This window comes from Eleutherodactylus coqui, chromosome 6 (genome assembly GCF_035609145.1).
Source record: "Eleutherodactylus coqui strain aEleCoq1 chromosome 6, aEleCoq1.hap1, whole genome shotgun sequence".
NCBI classification, from domain to species: Eukaryota; Metazoa; Chordata; class Amphibia; order Anura; family Eleutherodactylidae; genus Eleutherodactylus; species Eleutherodactylus coqui.
Genome location: NC_089842.1, coordinates 220,147,138 through 220,161,676, shown reverse-complemented (window position 1 = coordinate 220,161,676; position 14,539 = coordinate 220,147,138). Strand labels below are relative to the sequence as shown.

Below are 14,539 nucleotides of genomic sequence, written 5' to 3'. Positions count from 1 at the left end.
TAGATGTGACCTGCAGTCCTATGTAACCCCACAGATAAAACAGTGATAATGCTTAGGACAGATGATGTAGTAGATGTGACCTGCAGTCCCATGTAACCCCACAGATAACACAGGGATAACGCTTAGGACAGATGATGTAGTAGATGTGACCTGCAGTCCCATGTAACCCCACAGATAACACAGGGATAACGCTTAGGACAGATGATGTAGTAGATGTGACCTGCAGTCCTATGTAACCCCACAGAACACAGTGATAACTCTAAGGACAGATAATGTAGTAGGTGTGACCTGCAGTCCTATGTAACACCGCATTTAACACATTTCTAGGCTAGGCTCTGCTGTACATGGACACACATGGCTGGGAGGACAACAACTACTCCCAGCCTCCTGCGCTCGGGGTTGGGCTTTGGGAGCAGCTGGGAGGGAGGATCTAAGGGTCAGACAGGAAACAGCAGCCAGAATGAGGGAGGAAGGGGAGAGATCCAGCCTGGAAGCTGATATCCGGTAATTATATCCCTGCACGCCCTACATATATATATATATATACACATACACATACTGCGCACACTGTAGATACACCATGTATGTGCCGCCTGCTCCTGTGTGATCTGTAGGGGGGAGCTGACAGGTGGGGTGTGATATTAGGGGGATAGGAGTGGCAGGTGGGGTATGCAAAGGCTCCATGTATACACACACTATACAGTATTACACACCAGGCGCGTTATATATAATCCGATAGCTACCGCTGTGGTTACATATCCCTGGAGACCAAGAGCTACAGACGCTATTAACCCCTTTCCTGCCTACTGCTCAGCATCACCTAGATTGGTAGAGTTGGAAGGGACCTCCAAGGTCAGCTGCTCCGACCCTCTGCTCAGTGCAGGGAAGTGACATAAGAATCGCCCTCATAGGCGTGAAAGTGGCGCTGGAGTGCCGTTTATCTCCACTTCTTGGATTGAGATTTTGAAATGTGTTTTATTTTTTTCGTCTCCAGGAGAAATGCAGCGAGACAAACGTGAAGACGGAAACCAGCGACAATGACGCCCTACATACAGCTATGCTAGACTACGCCGCGCCCCAGGAGCTTACACTCTACAACAGCTCTCACATACTAGCTGCTCTCTCTATGAACACAGCGCTGCTCACACATGGCGTCAGGCTGCAGCGAGCTGGAATCCGCTATTGAGATTTTGGTTCGTAAATTTTATGACTATGCCAAGAAAAAGGGGAAACATGACAAGATGAACAAGAAGGAATTCCGCGAGATGGTGGCGCAGGAGCTGCCGCACGTGCTGACTGTGAGTAACTGGAGCCTAATTATAATACTGCCCCCTATGTACAAGAATATACACTACCGCTTAAGGGCTCTACAACACCTCAATCTTAAGTCTGGGTTCTCACACGCCGGATTCCCGGCGGAAATCTCACGGTTTGGCTGCAGCGAAAAAACGCGAGATTTCCGCTGGGAGAAGCGCTGCTTCAAAACTGCGGGTTTTGAAGCGGCCTGGCCGCTCGCTCTTCCGCTGCGGCCGGCGCTTCCATAGAGGAGAGCCCGGCCGCAGCGGAGGAAAAAAAAGAATCAGCATGCTGCGGCCGGCTAATCCGCGCCGCAGTGCCGGCTTCTGAGAAAGCTCGTCCACATGGCTGGCTAAACCCGGGATTAGCGGCCGCAGGCGGATTTGCCGCGGTGAAATTCCGGACGGAATTTCTGCGGCAAATCTGCCCCGTGTGAACCCAGCCTAACAGTTGCTTTTGACATTGTCTGTGCTCACACAAACATATCAGTATAGCGTATTAAACGTGCGGAATGTGCTGTACCATAAGCAACCGTGTCGCCGCTCACACAAATTGCGCGAGCAATAAAACTCGCTGCATGTTGCCTCTTGGCGCAAGTGATTTTAAGGTGATTTTTCATGCGGTTTACTTTTGCAGAGCAAAAATCGCAGCATGCTCTATTTTCGTGTGGTGTCCGAAGGGAACCGGCCGTGGATTCCATGGGAAAAGCAGGAGATTAATAAAAAAATTAAAATCTGTGCCGTGCATGTCCGACGGCGAGCCGTGCGGACCATCCGCAATAGAGAGGAAGCGAACTGAACACAAGTACGAGCGGACTTCGCTGCTGTTGGGGCTGGATTCCGCTGCTGGATCCGATCCACCCGTGTGCAGGCGGCCTAATTCAACATATGACATCATGTATATCAGACATAATAGGTGACCGTTACTTCAGTCCCCACAGAGTGTCCTTGGTATCTTGTAGTGTAACCTCTCTTCCGGGGAGCATGAGGATTCAGCCTGTAAGATTCTGTCAAACATATAGACATAACTTTTGACTTAAATTTCTATCTCCACTATAACCCATTGTGTCGGAGCAGATATATAACCCTCCTAGGTTGGGACATAATCTAGTTACCAACCACTGTTCCCCAGTTTGCCACCTTGGCCATTTCCCCCATATCTTGTCCTATTTGTGAGCTACATTTCTATTGAGATAGATTCCTTTTTACAGGGTAACAGATTAACATTGGTTCTAAACTCTCCCCCTGTAGGGGGCGCTTCATCCAGCCAGTGTTGGGATATCCGCCTTCTCGCTATATAGAGTAACTGCCCGCCCACCGCTGTTTGTTCTTGCTCCTCTACCAGCAGATCAGTCACATACCCGGGTGTGCACACTAGTGTGGAACGATCCAGATGAGCTTTATATACGGTATTTATTAGGGCGTGCACATCCATCCCATATCTAGACCGGGCATCTCCACATCCTGAGTATTAACCCCGCCCATTGTATCTTACAGCGTATACATAGCGGGTTACCCTTACCCCTGTGTCACGCTGGAGTGCGCTATGCTCTATGTAGTGGGGGATTTTTCATGCACACGAGCAGAAACCAATTGCGGTTTCAGAATATGATGGGCGACTTTTGCTGGTTCTTTCAGAGGGAAAGTAATGTTTCTTACAGGAGGAAGTCAAGATTCAAGCATCTTTTTCCGCCAAAAACAGTTGAATAGTAATAATACGGCTATCCAAACCGTTATCAACTTAACCCCTTAGTGACCAAATTTTTTTCTGTTTTACCATTTTTATTTTTTTCCTCTCCTCTTTTAAAAAAATCATAATTCCTTTATTTATAGACGTCGCTGTATGAGGGCTTGTTTTTTGGGGGAGTTGCATCTTGCAATGGTATTATTTAATGTACCATATAATGTACTGAAAAACTTTTAAAGAATTCTAAGTGGAGAGAAACAGAAAAAATGAAATTCCTCCATCTTTTTTTGGGTCAGTACAATTACTACCATATCAAATTTATAGTTTTTTTTTAATGTACTAGTATTTTTTTTCAAAGATATATTTTTAAAATTATTTTCTGTTGCCATCTCCTCGCGCAAAAGCTTTTTTATTTTTCCATCTACATAGTTGTGCACAGGCTCATTTTTTGCGGGACGTCCTGTAGTTTCTGATGGTACCATATGGCAATACATACAACTTTTTAATCGCTTTTTATTGCATTTGTTCGTCCTCGCGGCGCTGGCTATATTCCGTCACGACCTTGGACAGGGGGCCTTAGGAAGAAATTTCTGAACCATATCTGAATGAAATTGTAGAAAGAATGCCCTGATTGTGTAAAGCTGTTATATCATCTAGGGGGGCGACTGTAAAAAGTCAAAAAATTGGTTTAATTTGATGAAACAAAGTTATTCCATTATCTATATTCATCTTAAATTGTTGATTTACTCTATGCTTTCATTTGAAAGTACATTTGAGACATTAAACTTTGTAAATATTATCTCCATGCTGCTCTCTCTCCCTTTACCCCCTCTCCATGACTCTTCTCTCTCCCCCCTCTCCCCCTCCATGACTCTTCTCTCTACCTCCCCCCTCCCTCTCCATTACTTTTCTCCCTCCCTCTCCATGCCACTTCTCTCTCCCTCTCTCTCTGACACGTCTCTATCCCTCTCTCTCTCCATTCCAATTCTTTCCCTCTCCTCCCCTCTCTATGCTGCTGCTCTCTCCCTCTCTCTGTGCTGCTTTTCTCACCCCTCTCTCTCTCCCCTTCCCCCCCTCTCCAAGCCGCTTCTCTCTCCCTTTCCCCCTCTCCAAGCCGCTTCTCTCTCCCTTTCCCCCTCTCCATGCCGCTTCTCTCTCCCTTTCCCCCTCTCCATGCCGCTTCTCTCTCCCTTTCCCCCTCTCCATGCCGCTTCTCTCTCCCTTTCCCCCTCTCCATGCCGCTTCTCTCTCCCTTTCCCCCTCTCCATGCCGCTTCTCTCTCCCTTTCCCCCTCTCCATGCCGCTTCTCTCTCCCTTTCCTCCTCTCCATGACGCTTCTCTCTCCCTTGCCCCCCTCTCCATGACGCTTTTCTCTCCCTTGCCCCCCTCTCCATGACACTTCTCTCTCCCTTGCCCCCCTCTCCATGACGCTTCTCTCTCCCTTGCCCTCCTCTCCATGACGCTTCTCTCTCCCTTGCCCCCCTCTCCATGACGCTTCTCTCTCCCTTGCCCCCCTCTCCATGACGCTTCTCTCTCCCTTGCCCCCCTCTCCATGACGCTTCTCTCTCCCTTGCCCCCCTCTCCATGACGCTTCTCTCTCCCTTGCCCCCCTCTCCATGACGCTTCTCTCTCCCTTGCCCCCCTCTCCATGACGCTTTTCTCTCCCTTGCCCCCCTCTCCATGACGCTTTTCTCTCCCTTGCCCCCCTCTCCATGACGCTTTTCTCTCCCTTGCCCCCCTCTCCATGACGCTTCTCTCTCCCTTGCCCCCCTCTCCATGACGCTTCTCTCTCCCTTGCCCCCCTCTCCATGACGCTTCTCTCTCCCTTGCCCCCCTCTCCATGACGCTTCTCTCTCCCTTGCCCCCCTCTCCATGACGCTTCTCTCTCCCTTGCCCCCCTCTCCATGACGCTTCTCTCTCCCTTGCCCCCCTCTCCATGACGCTTCTCTCTCCCTTGCCCCCCTCTCCATGACGCTTCTCTCTCCCTTGCCCCCCTCTCCATGACGCTTCTCTCTCCCTTGCCCCCCTCTCCATGACGCTTCTCTCTCCCTTGCCCCCCTCTCCATGACGCTTCTCTCTCTCTTGCGCTCTTCTCCATGACGCTTCTCTCTCGCCCCCCTCTCCATGACGCTTCTCTCTCCCTTGCCCCCCTCTCCATGACGCTTCTCTCTCCCTTGCCCCCCTCTCCATGACGCTTCTCTCTCCCTTGCCCCCCTCTCCATGACGCTTCTCTCTCCCTTGCCCCCCTCTCCATGACGCTTCTCTCTCTCTTGCGCTCTTCTCCATGACGCTTCTCTCTCGCCCCCCTCTCCATGACGCTTCTCTCTCCCTTGCCCCCTTCTCCATGATGATTCTCTCTCCCTTGCCCCCTTCTCCATGATGATTCTCTCTCCCTTGCCCCCTTCTCCATGATGATTCTCTCTTTCCCTTGCCCCCCTCTCCATGCCGCTTCTCTCTCTCTTGCGCTCTTCTCCATGCCGCTTCTCTCTTGCGCTCTTCTCCATGCCGCTTCTCTCTCTCTCTTGCGCTCTTCTCCATGCCGCTTCTCTCTCTCTCTTGTGCTCTTCTCCATGCCGCTTCTCTCTCTTACGCTCTTCTCCATGCCGCTTCTCTCTCTCTTGCGCTCTTCTCCATGACGCTTCTCTCTCCCTTGCCCCCTTCTCCATGACGATTCTCTCTCCCCCTTGCCCCCCTCTCCATGACGCTTCTCTCTCCCTTGCCCCCTTCTCCATGATGATTCTCTCTCCCTTGCCCCCTTCTCCATGATGATTCTCTCTCCCTTGCCCCCTTCTCCATGATGATTCTCTCTCCCTTGCCCCCTTCTCCATGATGATTCTCTCTCCCTTGCCCCCTTCTCCATGATGATTCTCTTTCCCTTGCCCCCTCTCCATGCCGCTTTTCTCTCTCTTGCGCTCTTCTCCATGCCGCTTCTCTCTCTCTCTCTCTTGCCGCCTTCTCCATGACTATTCTCTTTTTCCCTTGCCCCCCTCTCCATGACGCTTCTCTCTCTTCCTTGCCCCCCTCTCCATGACGCTTCTCTCTCTCTCTTGCCCCCCTCTTCATGACGCTTCTCTCTCTCTTGCCCCCCTCTCCATGACGCTTCTCTCTCTCTTGCCCCCCTCTCCATGACGCTTCTCTCTCTCTCTTGCCCCCCTCTCCATGACGCTTCTCTCTCTCTTGCCCCCCTCTCCATGACGCTTCTCTCTCTCTCTTGCCCCCCTCTCCATGACGCTTCTCTCTCTCTCTTGCCCCCCTCTCCATGACGCTTCTCTCTCTCTCTTGCCCCCCTCTCCATGACGCTTCTCTCTCTCTCTTGCCCCCCTCTCCATGACGCTTCTCTCTCTCTCTTGCCCCCCTCTCCATGACGCTTCTCTCTCTCTCTTGCCCCCCTCTCCATGACGCTTCTCTCTCTCTCTTGCCCCCCTCTCCATGACGCTTCTCTCTCTCTCTTGCCCCCCTCTCCATGACGCTTCTCTCTCTCTCTTGCCCCCCTCTCCATGACGCTTCTCTCTCTCTCTTGCCCCCCTCTCCATGACGCTTCTCTCTCTCTCTCTTGCCCCCCTCTCCATGACGCTTCTCTCTCTCTCTCTTGCCCCCCTCTCCATGACGCTTCTCTCTCTCTCTTGCCCCCCTCTCCATGACGCTTCTCTCTCTCTCTTGCCCCCCTCTCCATGACGCTTCTCTCTCTCTCTCTTGCCCCCCTCTCCATGACGCTTCTCTCTCTCTCTCTTGCCCCCCTCTCCATGACGCTTCTCTCTCTCTCTTGCCCCCCTCTCCATGACGCTTCTCTCTCTCTCTTGCCCCCCTCTCCATGACGCTTCTCTCTCTCTCTTGCCCCCCTCTCCATGACGCTTCTCTCTCTCTCTTGCCCCCCTCTCCATGACGCTTCTCTCTCTCTCTTGCCCCCCTCTCCATGACGCTTCTCTCTCTCTCTTGCCCCCCTCTCCATGACGCTTCTCTCTCTCTCTCTTGCCCCCCTCTCCATGACGCTTCTCTCTCTCTCTCTCTTGCCCCCCTCTCCATGACGCTTCTCTCTCTCTCTCTTGCCCCCCTCTCCATGACGCTTCTCTCTCTCTCTCTTGCCCCCCTCTCCATGACGCTTCTCTCTCTCTCTCTTGCCCCCCTCTCCATGACGCTTCTCTCTCTCTCTCTTGCCCCCCTCTCCATGACGCTTCTCTCTCTCTCTCTCTCTTGCCCCCCTCTCCATGACGCTTCTCTCTCTCTCTCTTGCCCCCCTCTCCATGACGCTTCTCTCTCTCTCTCTCTCTTGCCCCCCTCTCCATGACGCTTCTCTCTCTCTCTCTTGCCCCCCTCTCCATGACGCTTCTCTCTCTCTCTCTCTTGCCCCCCTCTCCATGACGCTTCTCTCTCTCTCTCTCTTGCCCCCCTCTCCATGACGCTTCTCTCTCTCTCTCTCTTGCCCCCCTCTCCATGACGCTTCTCTCTCTCTCTCTTGCCCCCCTCTCCATGACGCTTCTCTCTCTCTCTCTTGCCCCCCTCTCCATGACGCTTCTCTCTCTCTCTCTTGCCCCCCTCTCCATGACGCTTCTCTCTCTCTCTCTTGCCCCCCTCTCCATGACGCTTCTCTCTCTCTCTTGCCCCCCTCTCCATGACGCTTCTCTCTCTCTCTTGCCCCCCTCTCCATGACGCTTCTCTCTCTCTCTTGCCCCCCTCTCCATGACGCTTCTCTCTCTCTCTTGCCCCCCTCTCCATGACGCTTCTCTCTCTCTCTTGCCCCCCTCTCCATGACGCTTCTCTCTCTCTCTTGCCCCCCTCTCCATGACGCTTCTCTCTCTCTCTTGCCCCCCTCTCCATGACGCTTCTCTCTCTCTCTTGCCCCCCTCTCCATGACGCTTCTCTCTCTCTCTCGCCCCCCTCTCCATGACGCTTCTCTCTCTCTCTTGCCCCCCTCTCCATGACGCTTCTCTCTCTCTCTCGCCCCCCTCTCCATGACGCTTCTCTCTCTCTCTCTTGCCCCCCTCTCCATGACGCTTCTCTCTCTCTCTCTTGCCCCCCTCTCCATGACGCTTCTCTCTCTCTCTCTTGCCCCCCTCTCCATGACGCTTCTCTCTCTCTCTCTCTTGCCCCCCTCTCCATGACGCTTCTCTCTCTCTCTCTTGCCCCCCTCTCCATGACGCTTCTCTCTCTCTCTCTCTCTTGCCCCCCTCTCCATGACGCTTCTCTCTCTCTCTCTCTCTTGCCCCCCTCTCCATGACGCTTCTCTCTCTCTCTCTCTCTTGCCCCCCTCTCCATGACGCTTCTCTCTCTCTCTCTTGCCCCCCTCTCCATGACGCTTCTCTCTCTCTCTCTTGCCCCCCTCTCCATGACGCTTCTCTCTCTCTCTCTCTTGCCCCCCTCTCCATGACGCTTCTCTCTCTCTCTCTCTTGCCCCCCTCTCCATGACGCTTCTCTCTCTCTCTCTTGCCCCCCTCTCCATGACGCTTCTCTCTCTCTCTCTTGCCCCCCTCTCCATGACGCTTCTCTCTCTCTCTCTTGCCCCCCTCTCCATGACGCTTCTCTCTCTCTCTCTTGCCCCCCTCTCCATGACGCTTCTCTCTCTCTCTCTTGCCCCCCTCTCCATGACGCTTCTCTCTCTCTCTCTTGCCCCCCTCTCCATGACGCTTCTCTCTCTCTCTCTTGCCCCCCTCTCCATGACGCTTCTCTCTCTCTCTTGCCCCCCTCTCCATGACGCTTCTCTCTCTCTCTCTTGCCCCCCTCTCCATGACGCTTCTCTCTCTCTCTTGCCCCCCTCTCCATGACGCTTCTCTCTCTCTCTTGCCCCCCTCTCCATGACGCTTCTCTCTCTCTCTTGCCCCCCTCTCCATGACGCTTCTCTCTCTCTCTTGCCCCCCTCTCCATGACGCTTCTCTCTCTCTCTTGCCCCCCTCTCCATGACGCTTCTCTCTCTCTCTTGCCCCCCTCTCCATGACGCTTCTCTCTCTCTCGCCCCCCTCTCCATGACGCTTCTCTCTCTCTCTCGCCCCCCTCTCCATGACGCTTCTCTCTCTCCCTTGCCCCCCTCTCCATGACGCTTCTCTCTCTCCCTTGCCCCCCTCTCCATGACGCTTCTCTCTCTCCCTTGCCCCCCTCTCCATGACGCTTCTCTCTCTCCCTTGCCCCCCTCTCCATGACGCTTCTCTCTCTCCCTTGCCCCCCTCTCCATGACGCTTCTCTCTCTCCCTTGCCCCCCTCTCCATGACGCTTCTCTCTCTCCCTTGCCCCCTCTCCATGACGCTTCTCTCTCTCCCTTGCCCCCTCTCCATGACGCTTCTCTCTCTCCCTTGCCCCCTCTCCATGACGCTTCTCTCTCTCCCTTGCCCCCTCTCCATGACGCTTCTCTCTCTCCCTTGCCCCCTCTCCATGACGCTTCTCTCTCTCCCTTGCCCCCTCTCCATGACGCTTCTCTCTCCCTTGCCCCCTCTCCATGACGCTTCTCTCTCCCTTGCCCCCTCTCCATGACGCTTCTCTCTCCCTTGCCCCCTCTCCATGACGCTTCTCTCTCCCTTGCCCCCTCTCCATGACGCTTCTCTCTCCCTTGCCCCCTCTCCATGACGCTTCTCTCTCCCTTGCCCCCTCTCCATGACGCTTCTCTCTCCCTTGCCCCCTCTCCATGACGCTTCTCTCTCCCTTGCCCCCTCTCCATGACGCTTCTCTCTCCCTTGCCCCCTCTCCATGACGCTTCTCTCTCCCTTGCCCCCTCTCCATGACGCTTCTCTCTCCCTTGCCCCCTTCTCCATGATGATTCTCTTTCCCTTGCTCCCCTCTCCATGCCGCTTCTCTCTCTCTCTCTTTCGCTCTTCTCCATGCCGCTTCTCTCTCTCTCTCTTGCGCTCTTCTCCATGCCGCTTCTCTCTCTCTTGCGCTCTTCTCCATGCCGCTTCTCTCTCTCTTGCCGCCTTCTCCATGACGATTCTCTCTCTCTCTTGCTGCCTTCTCCATGACGATTCTCTCACTCTCTTGCCGCCTTCTCTATGACGATTCTCTCTCTCTCTTGCCGCCTTCTCCATGACGATTCTGTCTCTCTCTCTTGCCGCCTTCTCCATGACGATTCTCTTTCCCTTGCCCACCTCTCCATGACGATTCTCTTTCCCTTGCCCCCCTCTCCATGACGATTCTCTCTCCCTTGCCCCCCTCTCCATGACGATTCTCTCTCCCTTGCCCCCCTCTCCATGACGCTTCTCTCTCTCTCTTGCGCCCTTCTCCATGCTGCTTCTCTCTCTCTCTCTTGCCCCCTTTTCCATGACGATTCTCTCTCTCTTGCCCCCTTCTCCATGACGATTCTCTTTTTCCCTTGCCCCCTTCTCCATGACGATTCTCTCTCCCCCTTGCCCCCCTCTCCATGACGCTTCTCTCTCCCTTGCCCCCTTCTCCATGACGCTTCTCTCTCCCTTGCCCCCTTCTCCATGACGCTTCTCTCTCCCTTGCCCCCTTCTCCATGATGATTCTCTCTCCCTTGCCCCCTTCTCCATGATGTTTCTCTCTCCCTTGCCCCCTTCTCCATGATGATTCTCTTTCCCTTGCCCCCTCTCCATGCCGCTTTTCTCTCTCTTGCGCTCTTCTCCATGCCGCTTCTCTCTCTCTCTTGCCGCCTTCTCCATGACTATTCTCTTTTTCCCTTGCCCCCTTCTCCATGACGATTCTCTCTCTCCCTTGCCCCCCTCTCCATGACGCTTCTCTCTCTCTCTTGCCCCCTCTTCATGACGCTTCTCTCTCTCTTGCCCCCCTCTCCATGAGGCTTCTCTCTCTCTCTTGCCCCCCTCTCCATGAGGCTTCTCTCTCTCTCTTGCCCCCCTCTCCATGACGCTTCTCTCTCTCTCTTGCCACCCTCTCCATGACGCTTCTCTCTCTCTCTTGCCACCCTCTCCATGACGCTTCTCTCTCTCTCTTGCCACCCTCTCCATGACGCTTCTCTCTCTCTCTTGCCACCCTCTCCATGACGCTTCTCTCTCTCTCTTGCCCCCCTCTCCATGACGCTTCTCTCTCTCTCTTGCCCCCCTCTCCATGACGCTTCTCTCTCTCTCTTGCCCCCCTCTCCATGACGCTTCTCTCTCTCTCTTGCCCCCCTCTCCATGACGCTTCTCTCTCTCTCTTGCCCCCCTCTCCATGACGCTTCTCTCTTGCCCCCTCTCCATGACGCTTCTCTCTTGCCCCCCTCTCCATGACGCTTCTCTCTTGCCCCCCTCTCCATGACGCTTCTCTCTTGCCCCCCTCTCCATGACGCTTTTCTCTCTTGCCCCCCTCTCCATGACGCTTTTCTCTCTTGCCCCCCTCTCCATGACGCTTTTCTCTCTTGCCCCCCTCTCCATGACGCTTTTCTCTCTTGCCCCCCTCTCCATGACGCTTTTCTCTCTTGCCCCCCTCTCCATGACGCTTTTCTCTCTTGCCCCCCTCTCCATGACGCTTTTCTCTCTTGCCCCCCTCTCCATGACGCTTCTCTCTCTCTTGCCCCCCTCTCCATGACGCTTCTCTCTCTCTCTCTCTCTTGCCCCCCTCTCCATGATGCTTCTCTCTCTCTCTGGCCCTCTCTCCATGATGCTTCTCTCTCTCTCTTGCCCCCCTCTCCATGACGCTTTTCTCTCTTGCCCCCCTCTCCATGACGGTTCTCTCTCTCTCTCTTGCCCCCCTCTCCATGACGGTTCTCTCTCTCTCTTGCCCCCCTCTCCATGATGCTTCTCTCTCTCTCTCTTGCCCCCCTCTCCATGATGCTTTTCTCTCTCTCTCTCTTGCCCCCCTCTCCATGATGCTTCTCTCTCTCTCTCTCTTGCCCCCTCTCCATGATGCTTCTCTCTCTCTTGCCCCCTCTCCATGATGCTTCTCTTTCTCTCTTGCCCCCCTCTCCATGATGCTTCTCTTTCTCTCTTGCCCCCCTCTCCATGATGCTTCTCTCTCTCTCTCTCTCTCTCTCTCGCCCCCCTCTCCATGCTGATTCTTTCTGCTTCTCTCGCCATGTGCTTCTCTCTTTATTTGGATGCTCCTCCCTCTGTATTGCACAAGAAATACTGATGGTGGTTTGTCTGTATTTTCCCTTCTTTCCAGAACACACAGAGCAAGGAGGCAGCGAACAAGCTCATCCAGTCATTGGATTTGGATGAGGATGGGAAGATCAGTTTTGATGAGTACTGGACACTGATCGGGGAGATTGCTAAAAAGCTAAGCCAGCAGATGGCGATGCAGCACCAGGAGCGCCACTAAACAGCTGTCCTTTAATCCTCTGCACGTCCAGCAGAGGGCGGCAGACCATATATAGTGTGGAGCCACGAATGACCTGAAAGCACTGATTGTCTATTGTTGTATTTATCATACTCCCAGAATCCCCCAGAAACTGATGGAATGATTTCTGAGCTACGGAACAAGAATGTAACGTGAGGTCACTAAATGTGTGACAAGCCGCCCTTGTTGGCTCAATTCACTGGTTTTGGGTTTCCATCTTATGCTGTTTTGTTCAATGGAAACCTAATTGTGTGACGTCCAGCTTCCCCCCAATACTGGAGCGGCCACGCTGGGAGTTCATTCCCCTCAGCAAATGATGGGAGTAATCAGTATGCTGAATACATGTAATAGTCCCATGTTTTACTGACGTGTGGCTGCAATCCTGTGTCCGATGTATCCAATGTTGTGAACAACAATCATTTAATTAATTTCTTTTCTTTCACAAATGTGTGTAAACTGTGAACGTCGGATAGCGCCACCTCGTGGCCAAATTATTAAAAAAGAAGCTGGAACATAAGAAGACAGTGGAAATATAAAGTTAATGCTGTAAGCTGTTGAGGAGCTTCATGTACTGTGCAGTAGTGTTCCATTACCACTGGGGGTGCTAGTATAGTTAGTGTAGCTAGCCTAGCCTTCTGCCAGTAGTTCACTGTTTTGCACTTCCTTGACCTTACTTCTCATGCTGCATTGTTCTGTCTCTAGCTTAATCAGCACAGAGGCGGCATCTGACTGCCTGTCATTCTGCTCTCACAGGAAAACAAAGCATTTAGTGGCAATCTGGCCAAATGGTTAGGAAACCCACTATAACGTGTGCATGTGATGTGTGTGTTGTGTGCACCCATAGGCTGTAACAGCAGAGAGGCAGAGACTGGGGAGATGGTTATCACATTGTCTGCAGATCTGTCAGCCTGTGAAGATAGCCCCTTCCCCTGTTACTATGGTAACATCCCTGTGTCCTTTTTACTAAGGAAGCTCTTTACCTAACAACAAAGAGTGGATTGCAGAGAAGCTGGATGGAAGACCCCTAGTGGCAGCCAAGCGTAATTTGCAAGGATGAAGCAACAACATTGTTAATTCAGGTGAACTCCTTTTGAGACTCTAGTAGCCTATTAGGCTCTAATGTGTCTAATAGGCTGAGTTACATGGAAGACACGGAGGCCTTTGTTAGGCTTCCAGCTGCCATGGGAACCAATTGGTACATCATGGGGTGCCAATGGGTAACGAGGAGCCCTCTTCCTCTGTCAACTATTTACATGCCACGGTCACTATTGACTGCGACATACAAGATGTTGAGCTGCTGAGATCAAAGGTTTTTCTGCTCTTGGCTGTTAGAACAGGAGCGCAGCCTTGAATAGACCTCTGAACCCCAGCTCTTCCTGATGCAGGATTAACCCTTTCCTGCTGCAGCTCTTGATCGTTTTCATATTGTCTTTTTTTTCTCCCCACTTTCAAAAAATAATAGTTTTTGTTTTTCTGCGTCTATCGCTACACCAGGGCTAGTTGTTTCTTCTGGGCTGAGTTGTGTTTTCAATGGAACCATTTAACATATAATGTGCTGGAGAATGTTTAAAAATTTGTAAGTGGGGAGAAATGGGGGAAAAAAATGCAACGGCGTAACTTATAGCAAGCGTCCGGTCTTACAATGTTCACAAGGCAGTAAAGACGATGTGATCTTTATTCTGCTGTTAGGACCTGCGGCTCTCGGGGTCTCCGTGTCCGCACCACCAGTCCTATCACCCGAGCTGATTGGGTGCGGCGCAGGGGAGCTCCGATCTTGGTGACCTCCCCTGGCCGTCGGGGTCCCGGACACTGGCTCCGGGCGCATGCTCCTGCACTCGGGGCGGCGCCTGGGTAATCGAGTTGTTGGGGATGCGGCTGATGCCGTCCCCGTTGCCATGACATCCTGACCAGCATGATCTGCACTTGCTGCTGGATGTCTGGATCTCCGCACTCGTTGCCTTATGTCTGGGTCTGACTGCTGTCAGGCTCCCCGCCCTAACTAGCTGCTGGGGCGGGAGTTCTGACAGCATTTAAACGCGCCTGTTTCCTCCCAGCATTGCCAGTGTATGTTTGTCCCCAGGCTACACCCGCATATTTGGATTGTGCTCCCGGCTTTTGACCCTCAGACTTCGGACCCAACTTTGCTTTGCCTGACCCCTTTGTACCTCGTACCCTCTAGTTGCCGACTCGGACTGTCTGACTCTTCTCTGTGTTCGTTTGTTTCCAGTGTTTGTCTGTATTGGTCCCGGTGTTCCCCTTCCCTAGTGTGTGTAGGGACCGTCGCCCTGGGGCTTAGCCCAGGGGGGCAAGTAGGTAGGGACTGGGGTAGTGGGTTGTTTTTAGGGAA

The 14,539-nt window shown here is 53.2% G+C and overlaps 1 protein-coding gene across 1 annotated transcript; it reads left to right on the top strand.

Moving 5' to 3' along the window:
• Positions 1 to 419: 419 nt before the first annotated feature.
• Positions 420 to 12,712, top strand: LOC136633249 (protein S100-A16-like). Its single transcript, XM_066608835.1, has 3 exons — positions 420 to 504; positions 995 to 1,298; positions 12,019 to 12,712. Exons 2-3 carry the CDS (start codon positions 1,149 to 1,151, stop codon positions 12,172 to 12,174), a joined length of 306 nt encoding a protein of 101 aa, XP_066464932.1. The 5' UTR covers positions 420 to 504; positions 995 to 1,148; the 3' UTR covers positions 12,175 to 12,712.
• The last annotated feature ends 1,827 nt before the right edge of the window (positions 12,713 to 14,539 follow it).